This window comes from Cololabis saira, chromosome 12 (genome assembly GCF_033807715.1).
Source record: "Cololabis saira isolate AMF1-May2022 chromosome 12, fColSai1.1, whole genome shotgun sequence".
In the NCBI taxonomy this organism is placed as follows: domain Eukaryota; kingdom Metazoa; phylum Chordata; class Actinopteri; order Beloniformes; family Belonidae; genus Cololabis; species Cololabis saira.
This window is the reverse complement of record NC_084598.1, coordinates 26,495,339-26,514,989: the sequence shown is the minus strand read 5'-3', so window position 1 is coordinate 26,514,989 and position 19,651 is coordinate 26,495,339. Positions and strand designations below refer to the sequence as shown.

The 19,651-nt window shown below is 40.6% G+C and overlaps 3 protein-coding genes across 5 annotated transcripts; 1 reads left to right on the top strand and 2 right to left on the bottom strand.

Annotated features, from left to right (window-relative positions):
• Positions 1–253: 253 nt before the first annotated feature.
• inavaa (innate immunity activator a) lies at positions 254–9,901 on the top strand. Of its 2 annotated transcripts, none has more exons than XM_061734982.1 (10): positions 254–307; positions 5,434–5,530; positions 6,420–6,553; positions 6,712–6,834; positions 6,922–7,156; positions 7,248–7,301; positions 7,461–7,686; positions 7,945–8,094; positions 8,188–8,812; positions 9,177–9,901. In XM_061734982.1, exons 2-10 carry the CDS (start codon positions 5,467–5,469, stop codon positions 9,267–9,269), a joined length of 1,704 nt encoding a protein of 567 aa, XP_061590966.1. In that variant the 5' UTR covers positions 254–307; positions 5,434–5,466; the 3' UTR covers positions 9,270–9,901. The 2 variants fall into 2 exon arrangements, with proteins under 2 accessions (XP_061590966.1, XP_061590967.1); XM_061734983.1 differs by lacking the exon at positions 254–307 and adding an exon at positions 4,590–5,346.
• A 117-nt stretch (positions 9,902–10,018) lies between these two features.
• Positions 10,019–14,169, bottom strand: si:ch211-163l21.11 (inositol 1,4,5-triphosphate receptor associated 2). Of its 2 annotated transcripts, none has more exons than XM_061734980.1 (13): positions 13,929–14,169; positions 13,778–13,850; positions 13,623–13,695; positions 13,507–13,534; positions 13,146–13,286; positions 12,299–12,430; positions 11,604–11,757; positions 11,478–11,518; positions 11,343–11,393; positions 11,126–11,262; positions 10,934–11,053; positions 10,318–10,422; positions 10,019–10,237 (listed from the first exon to the last, which is right to left on the bottom strand). In XM_061734980.1, exons 1-13 carry the CDS (start codon positions 13,953–13,955, stop codon positions 10,090–10,092), a joined length of 1,230 nt encoding a protein of 409 aa, XP_061590964.1. In that variant the 5' UTR covers positions 13,956–14,169; the 3' UTR covers positions 10,019–10,089. The 2 variants fall into 2 exon arrangements, with proteins under 2 accessions (XP_061590964.1, XP_061590965.1); XM_061734981.1 differs by having other exon boundaries at positions 13,778–13,841.
• A 1,392-nt stretch (positions 14,170–15,561) lies between these two features.
• Positions 15,562–18,268, bottom strand: rpl10a (ribosomal protein L10a). Its single transcript, XM_061736250.1, has 6 exons — positions 18,210–18,268; positions 17,704–17,775; positions 17,526–17,606; positions 16,129–16,277; positions 15,873–16,045; positions 15,562–15,769 (listed from the first exon to the last, which is right to left on the bottom strand). Exons 1-6 carry the CDS (start codon positions 18,212–18,214, stop codon positions 15,599–15,601), a joined length of 651 nt encoding a protein of 216 aa, XP_061592234.1. The 5' UTR covers positions 18,215–18,268; the 3' UTR covers positions 15,562–15,598.
• Between the last annotated feature and the right edge of the window lie 1,383 nt (positions 18,269–19,651).

Genomic DNA, 19,651 nt, shown 5'->3' with positions numbered 1-19,651 from the left:
CCATCTTAAGAAAGTCCAGGGGGGCCATCCAACAGTGAATATTTTTATCCTTTCACTAATGTAAAACAAAATAAAGTTTCGATTGAATATACAAAAAGGTTAGAAGTTGAAATATTTTAGCGTAAATACATGATGATTTATTTATTTCTATTAGGTAGCTTTACGAAATTAATAACCTTCCTCCCCTTCAAAGACAAAGTGGAGGAGTCTGAAGCAGATGTCCCAAGCTCTTCCCTCACATCTGAGCGGAGAAAGTTTAATCAACTCCAGGAAGGATGCTGTAAAAGAGGACACCTTCATCCGAGAGGTATGTGGTAACAGAGTTAAGTGTGTGTTTTTCGTAGTTTCAGAACAAAATATTTAGAAGAAAACGGAGAAAAAAGTAGCAGAAATGGTATCTGCAAAGTAGGTTGCTTTTATATATCAATAAACTTCAAGGAAGTGTCCAGAATAACCAGTGAACCATCGTGTAATGATTGATTTAAAAAGAAAATAACTAAGAAAACGTGGATGAAAATCCTTATATGGGATATAAATAAACTCAGAGATCAGATCAGGTATATGAGTGTTTTCTCCTGGAAAGTAACTAAATCTAGAAGGGTCTATGTTACCTTCTCATCCTGACCTGTACTCCTTTCTACTTTTTATTCACCACAGTTTTTTTACTTTATTGCTTGATACTATCCCATTACATTAAACATAAATACAATGTTGCAGGAGTGTAGTTTGAGCCAGCAGAGTAAGTAATTAAATTTTGCCCTAAAGCAGGAACATATTGAAAGTGATATAACTATGAGAGTGCATTAGTTTGAATGAGACCATTCTGCACAGGGGAAACATTTGACAAATGAGCTGTGAACTAGAGACTTTTTACTTTTCTTTTTATTTTTAGTACACCTGAATTCCATCCGTCACATAAAAGGTCTATAAGGAATGAAAACAAAACAGTAACACCCTGCCTTTGACTAGTTTAACCATTTTCTCTGAGGCTGCGTCTGTTGTTGGCCTTTTGAGGAGCAGCAGGGTGGTTGGTGGCAGTTGGAAGTGTCTGCACCAGAATAAACATTATCCTCGTCAGTGCACGTGTGGGTAGACACGAAGCATCACTGAGGTGCCAAAGACAACGCCTCGATTACCTCTGCAGTCAGTCCCCTCATCCTGTTGCGAGCACGTCAGGGTGCAAAGCTGTATCCACATCCTTTGGGGTTTGTCTGCTAAGTCTGGAGATTTAGAGGGAAAAAGCGACTAGATCCTCAATCACCCCTTCAGCCTAGGGCTGTGCGATTAATCGATTTTAAATCTAAATCGGATTTATTAATCAAGACGATGTTAAAAAAAGGAAAATCGGAAAATCGATTTTTTACTTTGTTTGGTCAAGAAGATTGTAAATGTTGTCACTTTACTAAACTCAAGAAGGATTTACAGTATCTTTCAGTTGCACTTCATTCCCAATAGGGAAATTTGTTTATTTTTCTTTCAAAATAAAGATAAAATATTTGAAACAATTTATTCCATTGTCTTTTGTAGTTTTACCAAAAAAATCGAAATCGAAAATCGGGTTTACAGGAAAAAAAATCGGGATTTTATTTTTGTCCAAAATCTCCCAGCCCTACTTCAGCCTCTTGAGAGCAATGAAGCATCTCTTTTTGGTTCTTGTCATTGGACTGCAACAGAGCTGGTGTGTGTGGTCAGCATATGGCCTCCAGTGACATGGAGCAGGTCAACGTGATCTTTGGGTGTTACTGCCCCATTGTCTTTGTTGCAAGTCTAAGACCATCACACTTTATTAGTTTTCACCTGGATTGGTGTTCATCAATCAATCAAGCAAATTTTATTTATATAGCACCTTTCATTCAGGTACATGAAATACAAGGTGCTTTGACATTTTGATTGAAAAATAAGCATAATAAACAAATAAATAAAAACTGGGAGAGCAAAAAATAAAAACTGGGAGACCAATGCACCCTGACATACAATATAAAATATATGAAATGTATAAGGAGATAAAAGTTCAAGGATTAAGGCTAAAAAATAATCAGTCCACAACAATAAAAAATAATAAAAAACATTATAAGAGATAGATAAATAAATAAAACAGATACCTTTAAAAAAAATGTTAAACAGAATAAAACTATAAAATGTGATGCTACATAAAAGCCAGACCAAAGAGATGAGTTTTTAGTCTACGTTTAAAAATGTCCACATTTCCAGCTCCTCTCAGATCCTCCGGCAGGCTGTTCCACAGTTTTGGAGCATAGTGGCTAAAAGCAGCATCACCAAATCTTTTAGTTCTACTCTGTGGAACAGCTAGGTGAGGTGTTGATTGGGGGAAGAGGCTGGATGTGTCTGAGATGCTGCCCACATTTACAGCCTTGTGATTTATGTTTTTACACCCTCTTGCCTTCATTTTCCTTCTATCTGTGGGACTTTCTAAACTCAGCACTCCTTCATAAATCCTCCATAGATCTCCCACCAGTGACGTTAATGTAATATAACACTTTTTTTTTCTTCTTCTGCTTCTCCTCCACATTGATGCACTTTTCCCCCTGCAGCCCGTACTGCATACAGAGTGGATCGTTTTTGCTGAATGGATTTTGGCTTGTCACCAGACTCTGAAATAAGGCATGCTGTAAAGTCGTTTGGTTTCTTCCATAGTATCAGCATTCACAGGAGAATCTTAATTACAGGGTTCAAACAGGCCCCGGTCTGGTTTCAGGCAACCCTCACTGTTTCCTCGTAGAGGCTGGTCCCCGTTGGTAATTCCAGCGCCGACCACAGTGGTAATGAGCACAGCGGTGGTGGCCGCAATCCAGAAGAACGCAGCTTCACGGGCTCATGGGAAAGGGTGGGGGGGGAAGTCTGGGAGACAGTAAATCCTCATCGTGATGTCTTGCCATAAACACAGACTTCCGTTGATGTTACACAGTCACGGTCCGGTGATTTGTGAGGATGGGTGGTACAGTCAGCTTTCATCCTTGACGTATTTCTAGGTACACATCATCAGCAGTGATCATGCTCTCCCCTCATTCCAAATGTTTGTGACTACATCGTGCCAGGTCTGCCGAGTGGAGACAACACTATCAGCAGTCGTTCCCCCAGGACATGGACCACTCCTCCTTCCCACTCAAACACTGTTTTTTTGGCTCGTCATAACACAAGCATTTCAGCACACCCACGACTCCAGGTTGTTACGAAAGCCCTGACAAATAGCATCAGTGTTTTGGCAAAAAGCTGCAACTCTGAGAGTTTAACCCAAACCCACCCACTCACTCAGCCTAGACCTCCGACCACAGGCTCTTGTGAAAGTCTTCAGAAAGTTATGGGGTGCAAGTGGGTAAGTCCCACACTACTATGCCTGTGTCTTATTACTGGGCTGGATTCCTGTTCATGCCTTTAAGTTTTAGATCGCTGCAACATGGTGCCATGTGTCTGAAAACACAGCCAGCCTCGACATTGCACACTTAAAACTCAACATCACTGCTTTCATCACCTCTTCCTGCAGCTTTTTGCAGCGTGACCTGGCCTAACAATGCTGCTCAAGCCTGAGTTGTCAGCAAATATTGAGCCCACAGCAGATTACAGGGGCCAGTTGGTGGATGCAGGGCCCTTTGTTGCAGTGTTGTTTTACTGACTCAAGCTGCCTAGCTGGGCTTCATTGTGCCGCTGGCTGCCCGTCGCTCTGCCAGTTCACATGAGTTGCTGTGATGAATGGGTCGGACCTTTGGGATACACAACGATATCCTGTTAGAAGGTTCTCATTCGCACGGGCTCCGAGTGTTCCTCGTATCTGCAGGAAAGGACTGATATCAATCTCCAAACACAGCATTTGAGACAGGAGCTGGGGATTAGGAGCTGAAACTGTAGCAACACATTACTTCATCCAGTGTCTTCATGTCATTTGACCTCCCCATTATTCCAAAGCATTGATCACAAATAAATGTTGTTGTTTTTTTATGGCATGAAAGTAGGGCTGGGCGATATGGACCAAAAGTCATATCTCGATATTTTCTAGCTGAATGGCGATACTCGATATATATCTCGATATTTTTTCTGTGCCATAATTGGGGTTTCCCCCAAAGCATTATAGCATAGCATCTCTGTTAGCTTCATTTTTTCTGAGGCAAACCGTTAAAAAAACAGTCAGTTTTAATACAAAGCCTCGTGCCAAATGTCACACAGGTTCCTTTATTAACAGAGGTCTGCACAATATCAAAATGTATAAAACAAATGAAATAAAAATAAACTGCCTGCATATATAGAATAAAAATGCTTCTTGAATAAAATAAAACAAATATCCCTTTCCTGCATAACAATTAAATTAAAATACACTGTGCAATTAATACAATGTAGACAGTAACAGGCAGACTTTTCCACTGAGGTTGACAGTTGTGCAAATAACAAAACATTTGTGCAAATCTCAAATAAAACATTCAAGTCAATTTGTCACAAAATAATCTATATCAAAATTAAAAAAAAAAAAAAAAATTTAAATCGATATAAACGATATTGTCTCGTACCATATCGCGTTTGAAAATATATCGATATATATTAAAATCTCGATATATCGCCCAGCCCTACATGAAAGCAAAACAAGCTTATAGCTTGGTTTAAACATGTTATTTCTTGTAACTTTTCCTTGTGTGATCTTGGGACCTCCTTAGTAGAATAATAGGGTGGTAGTACTTTGGTGAATGGGATCCAAACAAATAAATAAACCAGGAAGGTAAAGAGTGCATTTTCTAGTAACTAGAAGCTCCTTCCCTTATCTCAACTCTAAAAGATATCTAACTTGTTGTCATCATGGTTTTCCTCCTCCTGCTGTCGCCCTTTCTTCTCTGCAAAGCAGAGCAGTAATTGTGCTTGGTGTGTACGTGAACTGGGCAGCAGTGTGTCAGAGCCTGCCTGCAGGCTCCTTGTGATGTGATGCAGCATTGAGACATTCTTCTACTTCAAAGCCCCCAGAGAGTTTTCTGGACACTGGTTGAATAGGAGCCATGGGAGAACAGGTGCAGTCCATGAGCGGGGTAATTCCCGCTGCCATCTGCTTTCTTTTTCAGAGTTTGGGCTCTTTAAATGCCCTCTGACACGCCCCACAGTGACACGCTTCCCTAGCCAGCCGCCCCATGCCCCGTCACCATGGCACCACAATTCAGATTAACCCCCCGCACATGTGCCGAGTCAACTGCGGGGGTCTGCCTCTTTTGTGACTGAGCATGGGAGAGAGAAAAGAGAGGAGGAGGAGGAGGGAGACCAGGAGCTGCATGGATGAGGGTGTAAAAAGAACACCCGCCAGTCATTCACTTTTGTTAAGTAAAGCAGCAGAGGGAGAGCAAATGAAGCCATGTGGTAGGGAAACAGAGGGAGAACGTGCGTATTCTTTGCAGTGATCCATTACATTCAGCTAATCTGAATTTACTTTGCTTATCAAAACAGGTAACTACAAAAACCTGAGAGCAGGTAGTCAAGATGACGGCCATCGAGAGTAAAGAGGAGATCAGCGACTCCGACAGTGGGATTATCCTGCACTCCGGTAAGGACAGCACTGAAGAAAAACACAACCCAACATAATTATAGTGAAAAATACAAAGGATTTTGAGGTAGATACTTATATTAATATTCAACAGTTAAATTTGAACTAGTTGAACTAGAACTCTTTTTCACTTTTGTCCTGACGAAGGCCAGTTTGGCTGAAACGCGTAGACACGCTTTTAATGGATTAGCCATGCAATAATAAAGGCATTTTATTAATCTCACCCTCATGAGTGCCTCAGTTCTCTGTCTACAACAATTTATGGATCTCCCCGACTGAAGAGCACCTGAGGGATACTATTTTTGCAAATATCCAAGCAGCACTCCATGCACCGCGTTCCTGTCTGAAGTTAAATTTGAACATCAATATATGAATTCAACAGTCATTTTGTACAAAACATTTTCATTACAAATACTTTAGTATTGTTTATTATTTTTCCTTACTGAAATGTTGTTCTGTAGTTAAATCTTAATTTTTTATTCCTTCCTGGAAACATCAGAGATATTGTTTCTGAAGTCTCTGAAAGCATATATTTGACTTTTCTGAGTTTGAATTGTATTTATTTATTGATCAACATTTAAAACACCCCAATAACGATCTTCACTGATAAATCCTAAGCAGCTCTACTACAAATAACACTATTTTATCTTTCAAAAATATTTCTGAAATGTTCTGCCTGGCTTAATGATGATCATGGTTGAATAAGAATTTTATCTTTCAAAACTGATTCCAATAAAAACATAAATAGTGTTCTAACAGCAGTGTAAAAAATAATGTTAGACGTATCAGTCTAAAGGGTGTGATTTATTGTAGAAAATACTTCTTTTTTTCCTACTGGCTGGCTCAGATGCTTTTGAGGAAAGCTTAATGGTGTGTGTCTTTAATGCAGGTCCAGACAGCCCCACCTCCCCGGTGAAGGACCTGACCACCCACACCAGAGCCCTGAAGATGAAGCACCAGAGTCTGGAGGAGCGTCTGGAACTCTGCCTGCTGGAGCTGCGAAAGCTCTGCATCAGGGAGGCAGTAAGTTGCTCACGGACCACCGATGAACTGTTTTCTCTCTCAACTGATCTCAACGGACAGTACAGCTGCTCTGATTCAAATATTTGAGATTGCATTGTTTTTGTAACGGTTACAGTTTTGCTCACTGTGTCATTATTTTTGGTGCATTTTCTTCACAGGAGCTGACAGGAACACTGCCCTCAGATTACCCTCTGATGCCCGATGAAAAACCCCCCCGAGTGCGAAGGAGGATTGGAGCTTCATTCAAGCTGGACGAAAGTCTGATGCGTAAGGATCAACAGGTATGTTTTTTTTACCGTGCATGAATAAACAGGAGAAACTACCATTCATCAACTACAACTAAGAGACAGAATTTGTGTTTATCATAGGATTCAGAGTTGCAAGGACTAGAAACTGATTTGGCTCTCCAGCGGCAGATTTATGAGGCAGTCCGTAAGATGTCTCTTGAGGAAAACCTCAGTAAACCACAGAAGAAGAGCAGGCAGCAGCAGTGCAAGAGGGAGGAGAAGAAAGTGAAGGATTTGCAAGAGGCTGTTTTCCAGCACAGGATCAAGAGTGAGTGCAACTCGCCCTGTGTCACCATGTCAAGCAGCCAAAACAAAGGTGAGTGGCACTGCTGCCCCCTCCTGGCCAAACTGTGTAACGCAGAGTGGGTTTGACTCAGAGCTTTAAAAAGTTTTATGTCTTTTCGTAGATCTGTGCATGTCTGATGACAGCTCTCTCTCTGATGTGGTGGCTCTGGATGATGGTGAGTTTGACTGACATCTATAAATGCATCATTTAAGTCAATGAAGACATCCACATCATTCCAAAGTGCTTAATTTAAATGAATACCAAAGTAAGTTATTTGTACATTTCTTTCTGGTTCTTATTCTTATTTTCCAACTGTCTCTCCCATCCTCCATAGATGTAGACTCGCTCAGCCCTCTGTCACCTCCGATGTCGGGCACTTCCTTTTCAGAGCCCATCCAGCTGTCAGAGAAGACGCTGCAGTCGCCCCATCAGTCCTCAAGTCAGTTCAGTGTGAAGTACGAGCGCTCCCCGATCCAGAACTCTCCCTGGAGGGAGTCCAGCTTGGACCAGCCTTACCATAAGGCCACAAAACCTCCGTCTTCTAGCAGGAGCAGGTCCAGGTACGAGACTGAAGCTTCATTAGAAGCTACAAAACTGCTGGATAAAAAATATTGTACTTACTTTCAAAAGACATTAATGTGAAACATAGTTGGCAAGAATAAAGTTAAAGTCAGCATCCTGGTTTGTGTTCATTTTGTTGTGTTTAGCGTTTAACAGATAACAGCTAGTCATGTTACCATGGTTCCTACATGTTTAAGGTTCCTCCTGCAGCATGCGTTGCTTCTCTCACATCCTTACATTTGTTTTGTTCTGTGCAGTAGTCCAGCGGGAACACAGGTCTCTACAGAAAACTGCAGGATTCCCCTCACTCAGTTTGTCAGGAACTCCGCGCTGCGTCACAACCACTCCACCAGTGCCCCCTCCACCCCAGAGCTGCTCGTGCGCCGACAGTACTCCCAGTCCTTCAGGTACAGCGCTAAGTCACCTTATAATCTCAGATGTAGCAGTCGATGAGCATGCATTGGTGTGATCAGAAAGTTTAATTGAATGTATCTCCTCAGACTTCCTAAGAAAAAGCAGTCGGCCAACGTGGGGCGCTTCATTGCGGAGAAAAGTCGTGGACGAGCCCAGCTGCCTCAGTCACGGTGCACGCCAGACTTCAATGTGCACTCTACAGAGTACTCCCCTCTGATTCCCTGCCAGTCCAGCTCCGAGGATAGCAGCTCTGAGAAATCCTCCTCCTCTTACATCAGCTCTCCTGGAAGAGATGTGCCCACTGAGATCCCCGTGTTGTCTCCCCCGCCGTACGGATTCCACTTTGGAGCACAGAAGCAAGTGGTTTCCGGCCTATCTGGTCAACACAAGAGCACCAACCAAACTCCGGCTAGTCCTGGCCAAGTCAAGGCCACGGTAGAGGACGCTTCTCCCGTGGCTCACAGCCAGCAAAGAGGAATATCCTCCATGAGGAGCATCCTTAAGCCCCCTCCACCTTACACGAGGCTGGTGCGGACGCCCTCGCTGAAGGAGTACCCAAACCACGCCATCAGGCTCATGCCCCGAGAGATTGTGTCAGAGGAGCTGAAGTCCTGGCATCAAAGGAATCAGTCACGGCCAGGCTGCAGGGAAAAGCAGGGCTCACTGAGCATCATGAGTCCCACTTCACCTCATCTGCCTACTTTTAATCAGGTTGGTAGTGACACTTGGATGCCATTTAGGGTTAGAATGGGTTAATTCAGTCCTTCAAAGAAGACTGATTTACTTTTACCTTCATAATAAATTAGTTTAACACTCACTAAACACTAAACACTCACTCATCATCAGTATTCAATGTTGCAACTTCTACACCAGAGTTTGTTTCCTAAAACACATGTATTGTGTCCATAAATCCACTTTAATCTCATTTTAAGAAATCAAATGCTTAGTAATATCTGAGAAACTGGATCCATCCCTTTTTTGGATACTTAATTGAAAGAAAGCCAACGACAACACACATGCTGCATGTTTCTGTCTGTGCTTAATGGAGGCTGATGTGATAACATTTTTTTTACAGGGTTCAGGCAACGTGGTCCTGCAGAGGGCGTCCGACGGGACTCCACTTCAGTGGTTCGTGGCTGAAGAAGCTGAAATCGTGAGCCAGGTGTAACTTGCACCTCTTCAGTAATGCCGTGTGGCTTTTCTTTATTTATCTCTGTATTTATTGAGACTTTGAAGAACTCTCTGTGAGATTGTTGACATGATGGCAGAAAAAACCGCTGACCTTTCAGTACCGGTGTCGGTAACTAATTTAAAATTTAATGTAAGCTGGAATACCGGTTTTATTTATTTAAGGCCGTTTCGTAGTAGATTGTAGGTGGATTGAGGCTCACGCAATCTGCTAAATATTTCAAATGGACCATAAACTTATTGTTTCTTAGTTTCTTTGTGGCTGGCACACATTTTGCACAAATAGGTTACGTGCGGTAGTTGTCATATAAGTTCCCTGTTCTTAATATAATTTTCTCTGTATTTATTATTTAAAGTTCCCCCTTGAAACATAGACATATAACTATAATTTTTGATACACATTTTTAACAAGCAGTGCTATTTTTATAGAATTAAGTTTGTCTTTTTAAAATCTGACGTAAAGTAATGATAACTCTTAGTGATTAATCCCAGCTGCCTTTAACAGTGGCTTGATGAATGTTCTCACTGCAGTATGCTGTTGTCTTACTAACCACTTGATTGTATGAGTTTTGGATTTTTTTGATATTTATAATAAATATTATTACCAAAGGTTACATGTGTCTTATTCTTATTTTGAAGATAAACATTAAAGAATCACACAGCATCAAAAGTATTAGATCAAAATGTTTATATGCACATACAAAGCATCACCATTTTGGTTTTTTTCCTCACACTTGTCGTTGACAATAGTGACACAATCCAGGTGGTGCATTCAAAACAGTATTTTCCAGTAAAGCAGATTAGTATTCGAGATCTCCCTCATAAAGCTTCCACAAGACGAAAGTCAGTACGATGACACAGAAAAGCACAAACAAGTTTAGGCAGACACGGATCCATCTCCCCCGATGCACCCGGGGAGGCGGAGGTTGCTGCGTGCAGCATCCACACCTGAGTGGAGAGGTCAATCAGTTTTTGTGCAGATACGTAATTATCACAATTATTGCAGCTTGAAAGACATGTTTACTTACATTCCCATGGATATTTGTCTCTGGATGTTTGCCGCTCTTTTTTCCTTCCCCTTGTTTGATAAAGCCTCTTTGCCCTTGTGTCTTTGTCGCAAAGTATCCGGGGGGCTGTAATGACGTCACAAACACCCACAATTAAATATGCCAGCACATTCACACTGTACCAGAAACATTAAACAACAATGTGATTAATAGTATTTGTTGAGTTTTATTTATTATTTTACATTAATAGGATGTTTACTTCCATTTAAAAGGACATAAACATAAAAATGTTGCATAAATTAAATCAGAGTTATTAATACAATGAACTAGATCTGACTTCTACTGAAACGTTGCACTTGTTGAAAAAATTGCATATTTATGGCAAAAAAATTACAGAAAAGATCTGTTTTTTTTTTTGAAAAACTTTCAAACTTTAACACATTAAGTGGCATTCTAGCTTTAGAGATATTTTCTCATAGTAGAAAAAAATAAAGGTGTTACTGACAAAAAAATAAACATTTTACAGGTTTTCTTGCTATGACAATAAATGTGTTGGTATTCAAAGCATTTTTCTACAATTGACTAACAGATCTAACATGACTGCAGTTTATCATCTTGTGTTCATAAACACTCGTACGTTTTGTTTTGTGTTATTTTGGGGGCCACTTGCTCTGCCGGGGGGCTCTCTGGGTTGGGTGCAGGAGCGGGCTCTGGGGCTGCAGGGGCTGAAGTTTCTGCTGGGACTGGATTGAGCTCCCTGAAACAAAACATGTTTATTCTTAATACCACCACATGCTGTTAAAAGATCAACTCTGCTTGTCTCCCAGACCTCTCCGTTACTGGGCAGCGGCCCTCTTTAGCCGCAGCAGAGCCGTTGGACTCCGAGTTCATCGGAGGAGATGGGCCCGAGGGGGTCGGCTTCTTGCTGGAAGAGACTCGTTTCTTTGATTCACGTTTTTTCTTCTCCTGTGGGAAAAAACAGGATTCTCATTATGCTGATGAACCCTGCAAAGAAAGCTGCAGAGTTCCTCTAGAAGCTCCCTCACCTGAGTTTGGCTGGTAATGACAGATGCACTGATCCTTCGGCGTAAAGTGGCCTGATAGAAAAATAGATGATCAAACTCAAATAAAAGGAACTTTTTAGACAAAGAAGCTATTAGATGAAACAGAAGTCGCCCTACTTTTTGTGAGCTTTTCCCTCCACTATCACTATCCTCTGGATCTGGAGAAAGAGGTCAAAGTGTTGGTCAGATTTTGCACATGACAGATGAAGAGGACAAATGCTACCGAACAGAAGTGTCGCGAACCTGAAGTAGATCTAGGATTGGTGTTTCTGGAGTTCTTCTGCTGCTGTATGATCTTCTTGGTTTCTTCCAGCTCTACTACATTTTTGTCAGAACGCCTCTTCAGACTCTCCACGTGAGCCACCATGAGCTCCACTGCCCGACTCACTCGAGCCTCCTGTCCCAACAGACAATTAAAATGTATTATGCTATCGGTATCTGGAGAGAAAATCAAGCGGTTTGATGATAAAAGATGCTAACAAGAGATCAAAGCTGTTAGTCTCTATAATTTGAGATGACATATGCAACTACTCTCCGGTGTCTCTTCTGTTTTCTACTAAAGGCTGCTTGAAGGATACATGTTCAGCCCTTTTATTTCTTTTTTCAAAAGTTAAAACAACTTCCTGAGGTATTATTAATATGAGTGTGATGTGAGTACAGTACAAAAACTGCATTATCACTCATGTCTTTACAATTTTGTTCAAGTAGTTACCATCTCAACTCCACTCCACTTTTGAAATTGGTCCTCCAGGTTTTTATATCCACTTTAAAGGTACTGAGAATGTTTCAAGATGTGAAATTAGGATAGATGAATTAAGATAGATGAATAGAGGAAGCAAGATAACTCTCCAGTGCCCTGTGAATCTGAGTAGCTCAGTGAAAAAGACGTTTTCAGACTCTACTTTCTAACAGCATGAAAGCAGAGTGCCCGGGTGTACCTGGTGCACAGCACCGAGCACCTCCGCTGTGTTGGAGACTCGCTCCACTGTTCCTCCAAGGATGTCCAGAGACAGCTCCAGCCTCTGCAGGATATGACTGCGATTGCTGTCCAAACACAGACTCTTCAGCATCTGGAAACACACACAAACATCATAAACAGTGTGCATCAGTTACATCAGCAAGATTTATAGCTTCAAATGCATCCAACAGATGACTTTTATATGTTAAATCCACAGTTCTTCATAACAGAAAAGAAAAAAACCTGTTGGAGTTTGTTTGGAATGTATTATGATTATAAGACTGAGATGTCCCATTTACACAAGCAGGATTGCTCAGTATAGAGCAATCCTGGGCGACACCCTTCTTAAAGGTGCTCAGGATGTCAGATGACGTCATGGTGAGGACAATACATGGACTCCAAGAAGACACAGGAGCAGGAACAGCTAAAGGAAAACTGAATCCTGTCACAAAGCAGCAGAGAATGAGCCTGGATGTGACTGACGCTCCCCTTCCAACATGTGCAAAACTCGCAGGATCATTCCCAAGAAGACTTGATGCTGCATATTTCCCTAAAGTTCTTTCACAAAATATTTCACAAAAGTTCAGAATACATTTGCAATTGAATATTAGAGTGTTTTACTAATCTTTTTTTAAAAACATATGCAGTTATTGTGAAATATTGCGCGTTCAGATTATAAGAGGAAATGGAATTGATCAATGATGAGTTTATGCAGTGATATATCTAGCTATGAGAATGTGGACAGGGTCAGCAGCACCAGCAGCAGCATGCTTCACCCCAGCAGCACCAGCAGCAGCATGCTTCACACCAGCAGGCTCATACCGCACCTCCAGCGTCTCCCTGCCTCTGCTCAGCTCCAGCTGGATGTTCTCCTCAGCCAGGTTGCGGGCGTGCTCCTCCGCCTGCAATCTCTGCTTCAGAGTGTACTGATCACAACGGAAGGCCAGCGTGATCTGAGAGAAGGCCGTCTGGGAGACAGAACAATTCGTTGCAATCACTTTTTTATTGCAACTTTACAGAAGCTTACAATTTGGGACTGCATATAACACCTTGACTGTATATAACTTTATTTTGAAATGATACAAATCAATTTTAACTTGGATAATATACACATAAAATGCAATATCTCCTGTTCCTAGAAATGCAAAGATCTAAAAGAAAAAGTGGGTCTTACGAAGGGGAGCTTACCTCCAAATCCTTATCTGACATTTCCACACTGTCAAAAAAAAAATAATCAAAGTTTATAAGATAGGCTTGGTTGATTTAAATAAGTGTGATGCTGGTGGATAGGTCATGTGTTGCACCTGTTGAGGCCCACACGCTCTACAATGGACAGATCGGTCCAGCTTGTGACCAGTGGCTCCTCCAGACTACTTTCTATTGGTTAAAAAAAAAAAAGGTTTGCATTTAAAGGGAAAACAGCAGCTGCTAATCATTTTTCCTTTTCTTTAACTGTTACCTTCGTCACTGTCCTCGCTGTCCAGTTTGACGGACAGGTTGAGGCAGCTCATCTCTCCGTCAGCCTGGAAACCCTCGAGAGACAACACGGAAGCCCTCAAGACAAGGACTACACAGGAGCAGGTACAGTAGCTGGTAGATTATTGACTCACCTCTGCGTTCATCAATGCCTCATCCATTGTGCACACCAGATAATTCAATTATCTTAGATGAATAAAATTCAAATCCCTTTCACATGAAGTGGGTTTTTCATAGCAATTGTAATACACAGGTCATACCACAAGTTCGACTTTGGTTCATCCCTCCCTCTGCCTTTCTCCTGTCCTGAGAATAGATAATCCTATAAAGAGATCCACAGTCAACCCAGAGCAGGACTGACCCCAGAGGCTCATGGGAAGCTCTGTTTAAAGGAAACACTAGTATCATCCCAGAAATACATTAGATTACTATTAAATCGTGTTACTCATTTAAAAAAGGTTAACAATCCTAAACTTTACCAAGACTACACCCACAGTGGGGTTCCCTGGAGATCCTATTTTTAGTTCAATAAGCATTTGTCATAATACACATTTTAATCCAGTCCAGGCAGTGATCACTGAAGATTTTGGTTTCATTCCTAAAACCACTCAACACAATGTAATTACCATCTTCACCATGTCAGTGTTATTTCAAGTTGTTCAATAAACTACATGTTTAAAACACCAAGACAAGTTATTTATGACTCTCTGGCTTGTATCTTAGGTCAAAGCTGAAACACCTGCACATATAAGCTCCAGAATTTTGTGGATTCCTAAAAATGCTACTCTGCATAAACAGTGACATTTTCAATAAATGAATATTCTGAACATTTTGAGAAAGAATTCCTTAAAATACAGGGCAATTATTCCCAAACCTCCCTGCATGCCTACACCTTTAAGTTCAGCTTCAAACCTTGATTATTGCCATAGGCAGAGGTGTCAAGTAACGAAGTACAAATACTTCGTTATGTTACTTAAGTAGAAATTTTGGTTATCTACTTCACTGGAGTAATTATTTTTCAGACGACTTTTTACTTTTACTCCTTACATTTTCACACAATTATCTGTACTTTTTACTCCTCACATTTTAAAAACAGCCTCATTACTCTATTTCATTTCGGCCTTTAAAAAAAAACTATCCAGTTAAATTGCTCCATCCGGATAGAGGGAATTTGGTTGTGGTTGTTTCAGATGATCTTGTCGTTTTTTTTCTTACATCCGTTCCCTCAGATTCCTGCAACTAAACTTGGATGTACATTCCAATTAAGGTTAGGATAAATGATAACATGCCTCTGAAGTTTGACTTCTTGCACCATTACAATACTTATAGGCAACTAGTCATCATATATTCTGCTCTCTGAAACACATGTTAATGCTCAATAGTACACATATATGGTTCTTTAATATATTTGCATTATACTAAGATGCATTCATTTTCAATGGCTTTTTTCCCCCTTACATTACTTTTACACTTTAAGTAGTTTTGAAACCAGTACTTTTATACATTTACTTGAGTAGATACTTCAACAGGAGTATTTTTAAACTCTATCTATACTTCTATCTAAGTAATGAATGCGAATACTTTTGACACCTCTGGCCATAAGCTAGTTTAAAGCTGTTTTTATTTTTATTTGTCAGCAATTCCACTAATGTAAGCAAATATACGTTTCACTGCTTTATGGTGCATTCTTTTGTATCTACTTACATTAACACATTTGACAGGAATAATTCAGTTTAACAGGCAAAAAAGATGACCCAAACAACCAACTTCGGAGCACCTCCACATTTATTAAGAAAATCTGTATTTAATAGAGGCGTTGGGGTTTGCCCATCGTGCTCTTGACGTAGAGAGCGCGTACGTTCTGCCAATTCTTCTTCAACAGAGACACGAGGAAGTTGGTCGCCAAGTGGATGTTGTAGACGAGCTCATCCTCCGTCATCTTCACGTGTCCCACGGCCACAGCCAGACAGAGCACCTACAACACACAGCAATGTTACTGTAAGACGACCTGCATCATATTTCAAATAGACGAAAACCACAAGAGGAACAGTTTCAAAAGTCTGAACTGATATACAAACCTTCTTCATCTGGAATTTGATGGTAGATTTGACCTCATCCACTTTTGTGAGCAGGTTCTCGTTGTGGGTGAGCAGGGAGGGGAACTTGCCGGCTTTGTTGAGTCCAGGACCCAGGATACGGGGGATCTGCTTAATCAGAGACTCTGAGGCCAGGAAGGCGTCATACTTCTTGGCTGGAAGAAAAAGGAAATATTTAATTAAGATGGCACTTATCTTTACCCATCAAGTTTCTTTTAGTGAAAAACAAACTCCTTACCAAGCTTCTTGACCAGCTTCTTGTTCTTGTTTAGCTTCTTCAAAGCTTCAATGTCCATGTGGGGCATGTCAGCAGCCTTGGCTTCATCGCAGTGCTGCTGATCTCCCAGGAGACACACGGAGAACTTGGGCCTGGGAAGAGTCTTCAGCCTGCACAGCAACAGTGACCACCACAACTCGTCAAACATCAGCTTTCAAATGCACAAAGTATGTGAGACAATAAAATGACTTTTCAGTTTATGAAATACTCTCACAGTCAAAACAGCAAGTAAACTTGTAACTAGTGCTGTCCCGATCGATCAGTATCGGCCCCGATCACGGCATTTTCAAAACATCTGTATCGGCCAAAAAAGTATCGGGACATACCTAGTTAATATATATATTCAATCGTGTTATATATCGTTGCATTTAACGTCACTTCTGGCCAGTGGCCGAAGTAAGCGAAAACTAACATGGTTTACATGTTTGAATTGTGAAGTTTTATATATGTTCATTGTGCATTAAGCTGCTGCTATTCAGAATGTTGCACTAAGGTTAAGCCAAAAAGTTTTTTAATTTTCTTGTGTTTGTGAGTTTGACTGGATGGATTGAAATTAAATGTATTTATTTTTGTTATTGCACTATTCTGCACTTTTTCTGCACTAGGCTTTGTTGAAATATGTCCATGTTGTTCTTCAATGGACAATAAAGGAAACTTGGGATAATTTAGTTTTAATCCTTTCTTTTTTTTTAATTCATTGCCAAAATGTATCTGATCGGAAAAAAGTATCGGAAATCTATCGGGAGCCAAAAAAAGTGATCGGATCGGTAGATACTCAAACTCGGGTGATCGGGAGCTAAAAAATCCTGATTGGGACAACCCTACTTTTCAGTATATGAAATAATACTCTCGCAGTCGAAACAGCAAGTAAACTTGTAACAAAATACAATTTCAAGAAATGGTCAGTACATGAAGCATCAAACAATTTATAAAAAAAAAAAAACAACAAGTGATGTTCAGGTAGAAATGACACCTCTGTGATTTTACTTTGTAAATGAAAAATAAAAAATTCTTACCCATACCACCACAGTGGCCGGCGCTGGGCTGACCTCTCGAGTCATAAATAAATATGGTCGGCATGAGGACGTGAACTTACCAGCTCACACACTCAAAGCCTCCCCTCATGTTTTAAGACCCAGGGTAGGGGTCCGCCTGCTTCGCCTCCAACAGCCAGAGCTGTGTGGGCTCAGTCAGACTACCCAGAGAACTTAACCATGTCTGTTACCATCCTGTCCAGTTAAGATTGGGGTATTTTTCCCCCTTTTCTACATGGTACATATATTAAAAGATGTTCAGGTATTCAGACAGGGCTGGGAGCAAACAGGGAAAAGGTTGGGTGAGACAATAAAAGGTCGAACCTGACGGTGCCGGAAAAACGCTTGTCCTTCTGGGGATCATAGTTTTTAAGGCTGATCTGCAGCTCCACTGACTCCGTAAACCTGGCAACAGACAGAACATTTATCAACATTTAACATTTCATCAAACTCATTAGAAATTTAACTTTAATTTAGTGTATTTGCTCTCTCGGGTACTCACTTCCTGGGCTTGGCGAGAGAGCCCTGCAGGACCTCTTTCACACATTCATACAACGTGTCCCTCGAGACCTTACTGCAAAATAGAGTGAAAATACATGCATGTCATTAAAACAAACTTAAATTTGATCGAAACCATTGAAATGTCATTAAAACCCTCCCAAAGGACCTGTCCATGTGTAACATCTAAATTATTCATTTTAAAACCCACAAAGCGCCATAATAACTCAATCAATGACAAACAGGGGAGTTGATTTTATCATAAAATGCATCGCTTTATAGTTAAATATACTTTATATCAGTGGATGGTCGTGGATTGGGACTAAAGGTCCTCCAATACACCGGCTAACAAGCCGCTAACACGTTTTTAGTCCTCAACCCTCGTCAAAAAACTAAACTAAATACCTATAAATCCGCACAATATTATAACTTCATCTACTATAATACATTTGTAACTAAACGTAGAAAAAACGATGTTTTTACACGCGTACTGCCTAAATCTGGGCTAACCTCATTTTCGCTGCTCCTTCCTCCCGGTTAGCTACGCTGAAAAGGAAGTGCAGCCGGAAGTTACGCAATAATAAAGCTCCGTGTGCCTTACGTCATGACGTCATCCTGACCCCAAGGGTTTTTTCCCCCCCATTAAACTTTATTTATAAAACTTACTTGCAATCTTTGTGGTACAGTCTTTGGTACAGTATAGTACAGTACAAAATAAATATACATGGCAAAATCTCACCATTAAGATGACAGAGAGGAAAAGTGGCAAAAAAAAGAAGGCTGTTGGTCCTCTGGTGTGAGGACGGAAAGAAACGAAAGAGCCGACCTCTGTTTTACAATAACTGACAGTACCATTGCAGTATTTTCAGAAATATCTCACACACATAGAATAGAATAGAGTATATAGAAATGTCGCAGGAGGACTGGCGCTCAATGTGGAGTGCACAGCATTCATCCACAAGTTTAAAGAAGTGGAGAATATTTGGTTGGAAAAATTTGATCCGCTACTTTGTCACACCAAATATTAAGAGCAAATTTTCTCAATCACAGGAAGAGTGCTGGAGGCAATGTGGAAACTTGAACGCTGATCACTCTCATATCTTCTGGTTATGTCCAAAAATCCAAATTTTCTGGGAAAACATATGTATCGCTGTGGGAAAGATTTTGGGATATAAGGTTCCTAATGATGTTAAAGTTTTGTATTTCTGTGATTTGGCAGATGATGTGATTAGGAAGGAAGACTGGTATCTGTGCAAAATATTGCTAATGGCCTGTAAAAAGACAATCACCAAGAACTGGTATAAACCTGAGACCCCAGGTCTTAATCAATGGATGGACAGAGTTAAAGAAATATATGCTATGGAGAGGATGACTTTCTGTTTGAGGTCCAAAGGAGCGACTTTCCACAGGAAATGGGCGAAATGGGAAGCATTTATTGGAGGAATAGAGGACGCTTTCAGTTAAACAGGTCACTTGAGCTGATTGGACAATGTCATGACATAACATCATCTACATAGGAGCCCCCATGTTTTTGTCTGTTTTTGTTTTGTTGTTTGTCTGTTTGTTGTATAAGCTGAAAATATTAAATAAAAAGTAAAAAAAAAAAAAAAGAATAGAATAGAGTAGAATAGAGTAGAATAGAGTAGAATAGAATAGAATAGAATAGAATAGAATAGAATAGAATAGAATAGAATAAGTGGGTTAAGCAAGCGGCTCATATACTGAGACTACAGTCGCAGGTTCTGCGCACCTTTTCTGCATGTCATCCCTATTCTCTCTCTCTACACCCTTCCTGTCTGCAACTTGAATGAAGGGGCACTAGAGCCCCAACAAATCTTAAAAAAATCAAATTAAAAAAAGAATAGAATAGAATAAGCTTAATTGGCCAAGTTCATACTTGCCATACAGGAAATTTGACTTTGGTTGTTTTGCTCACTGAACCCAGATTTAAA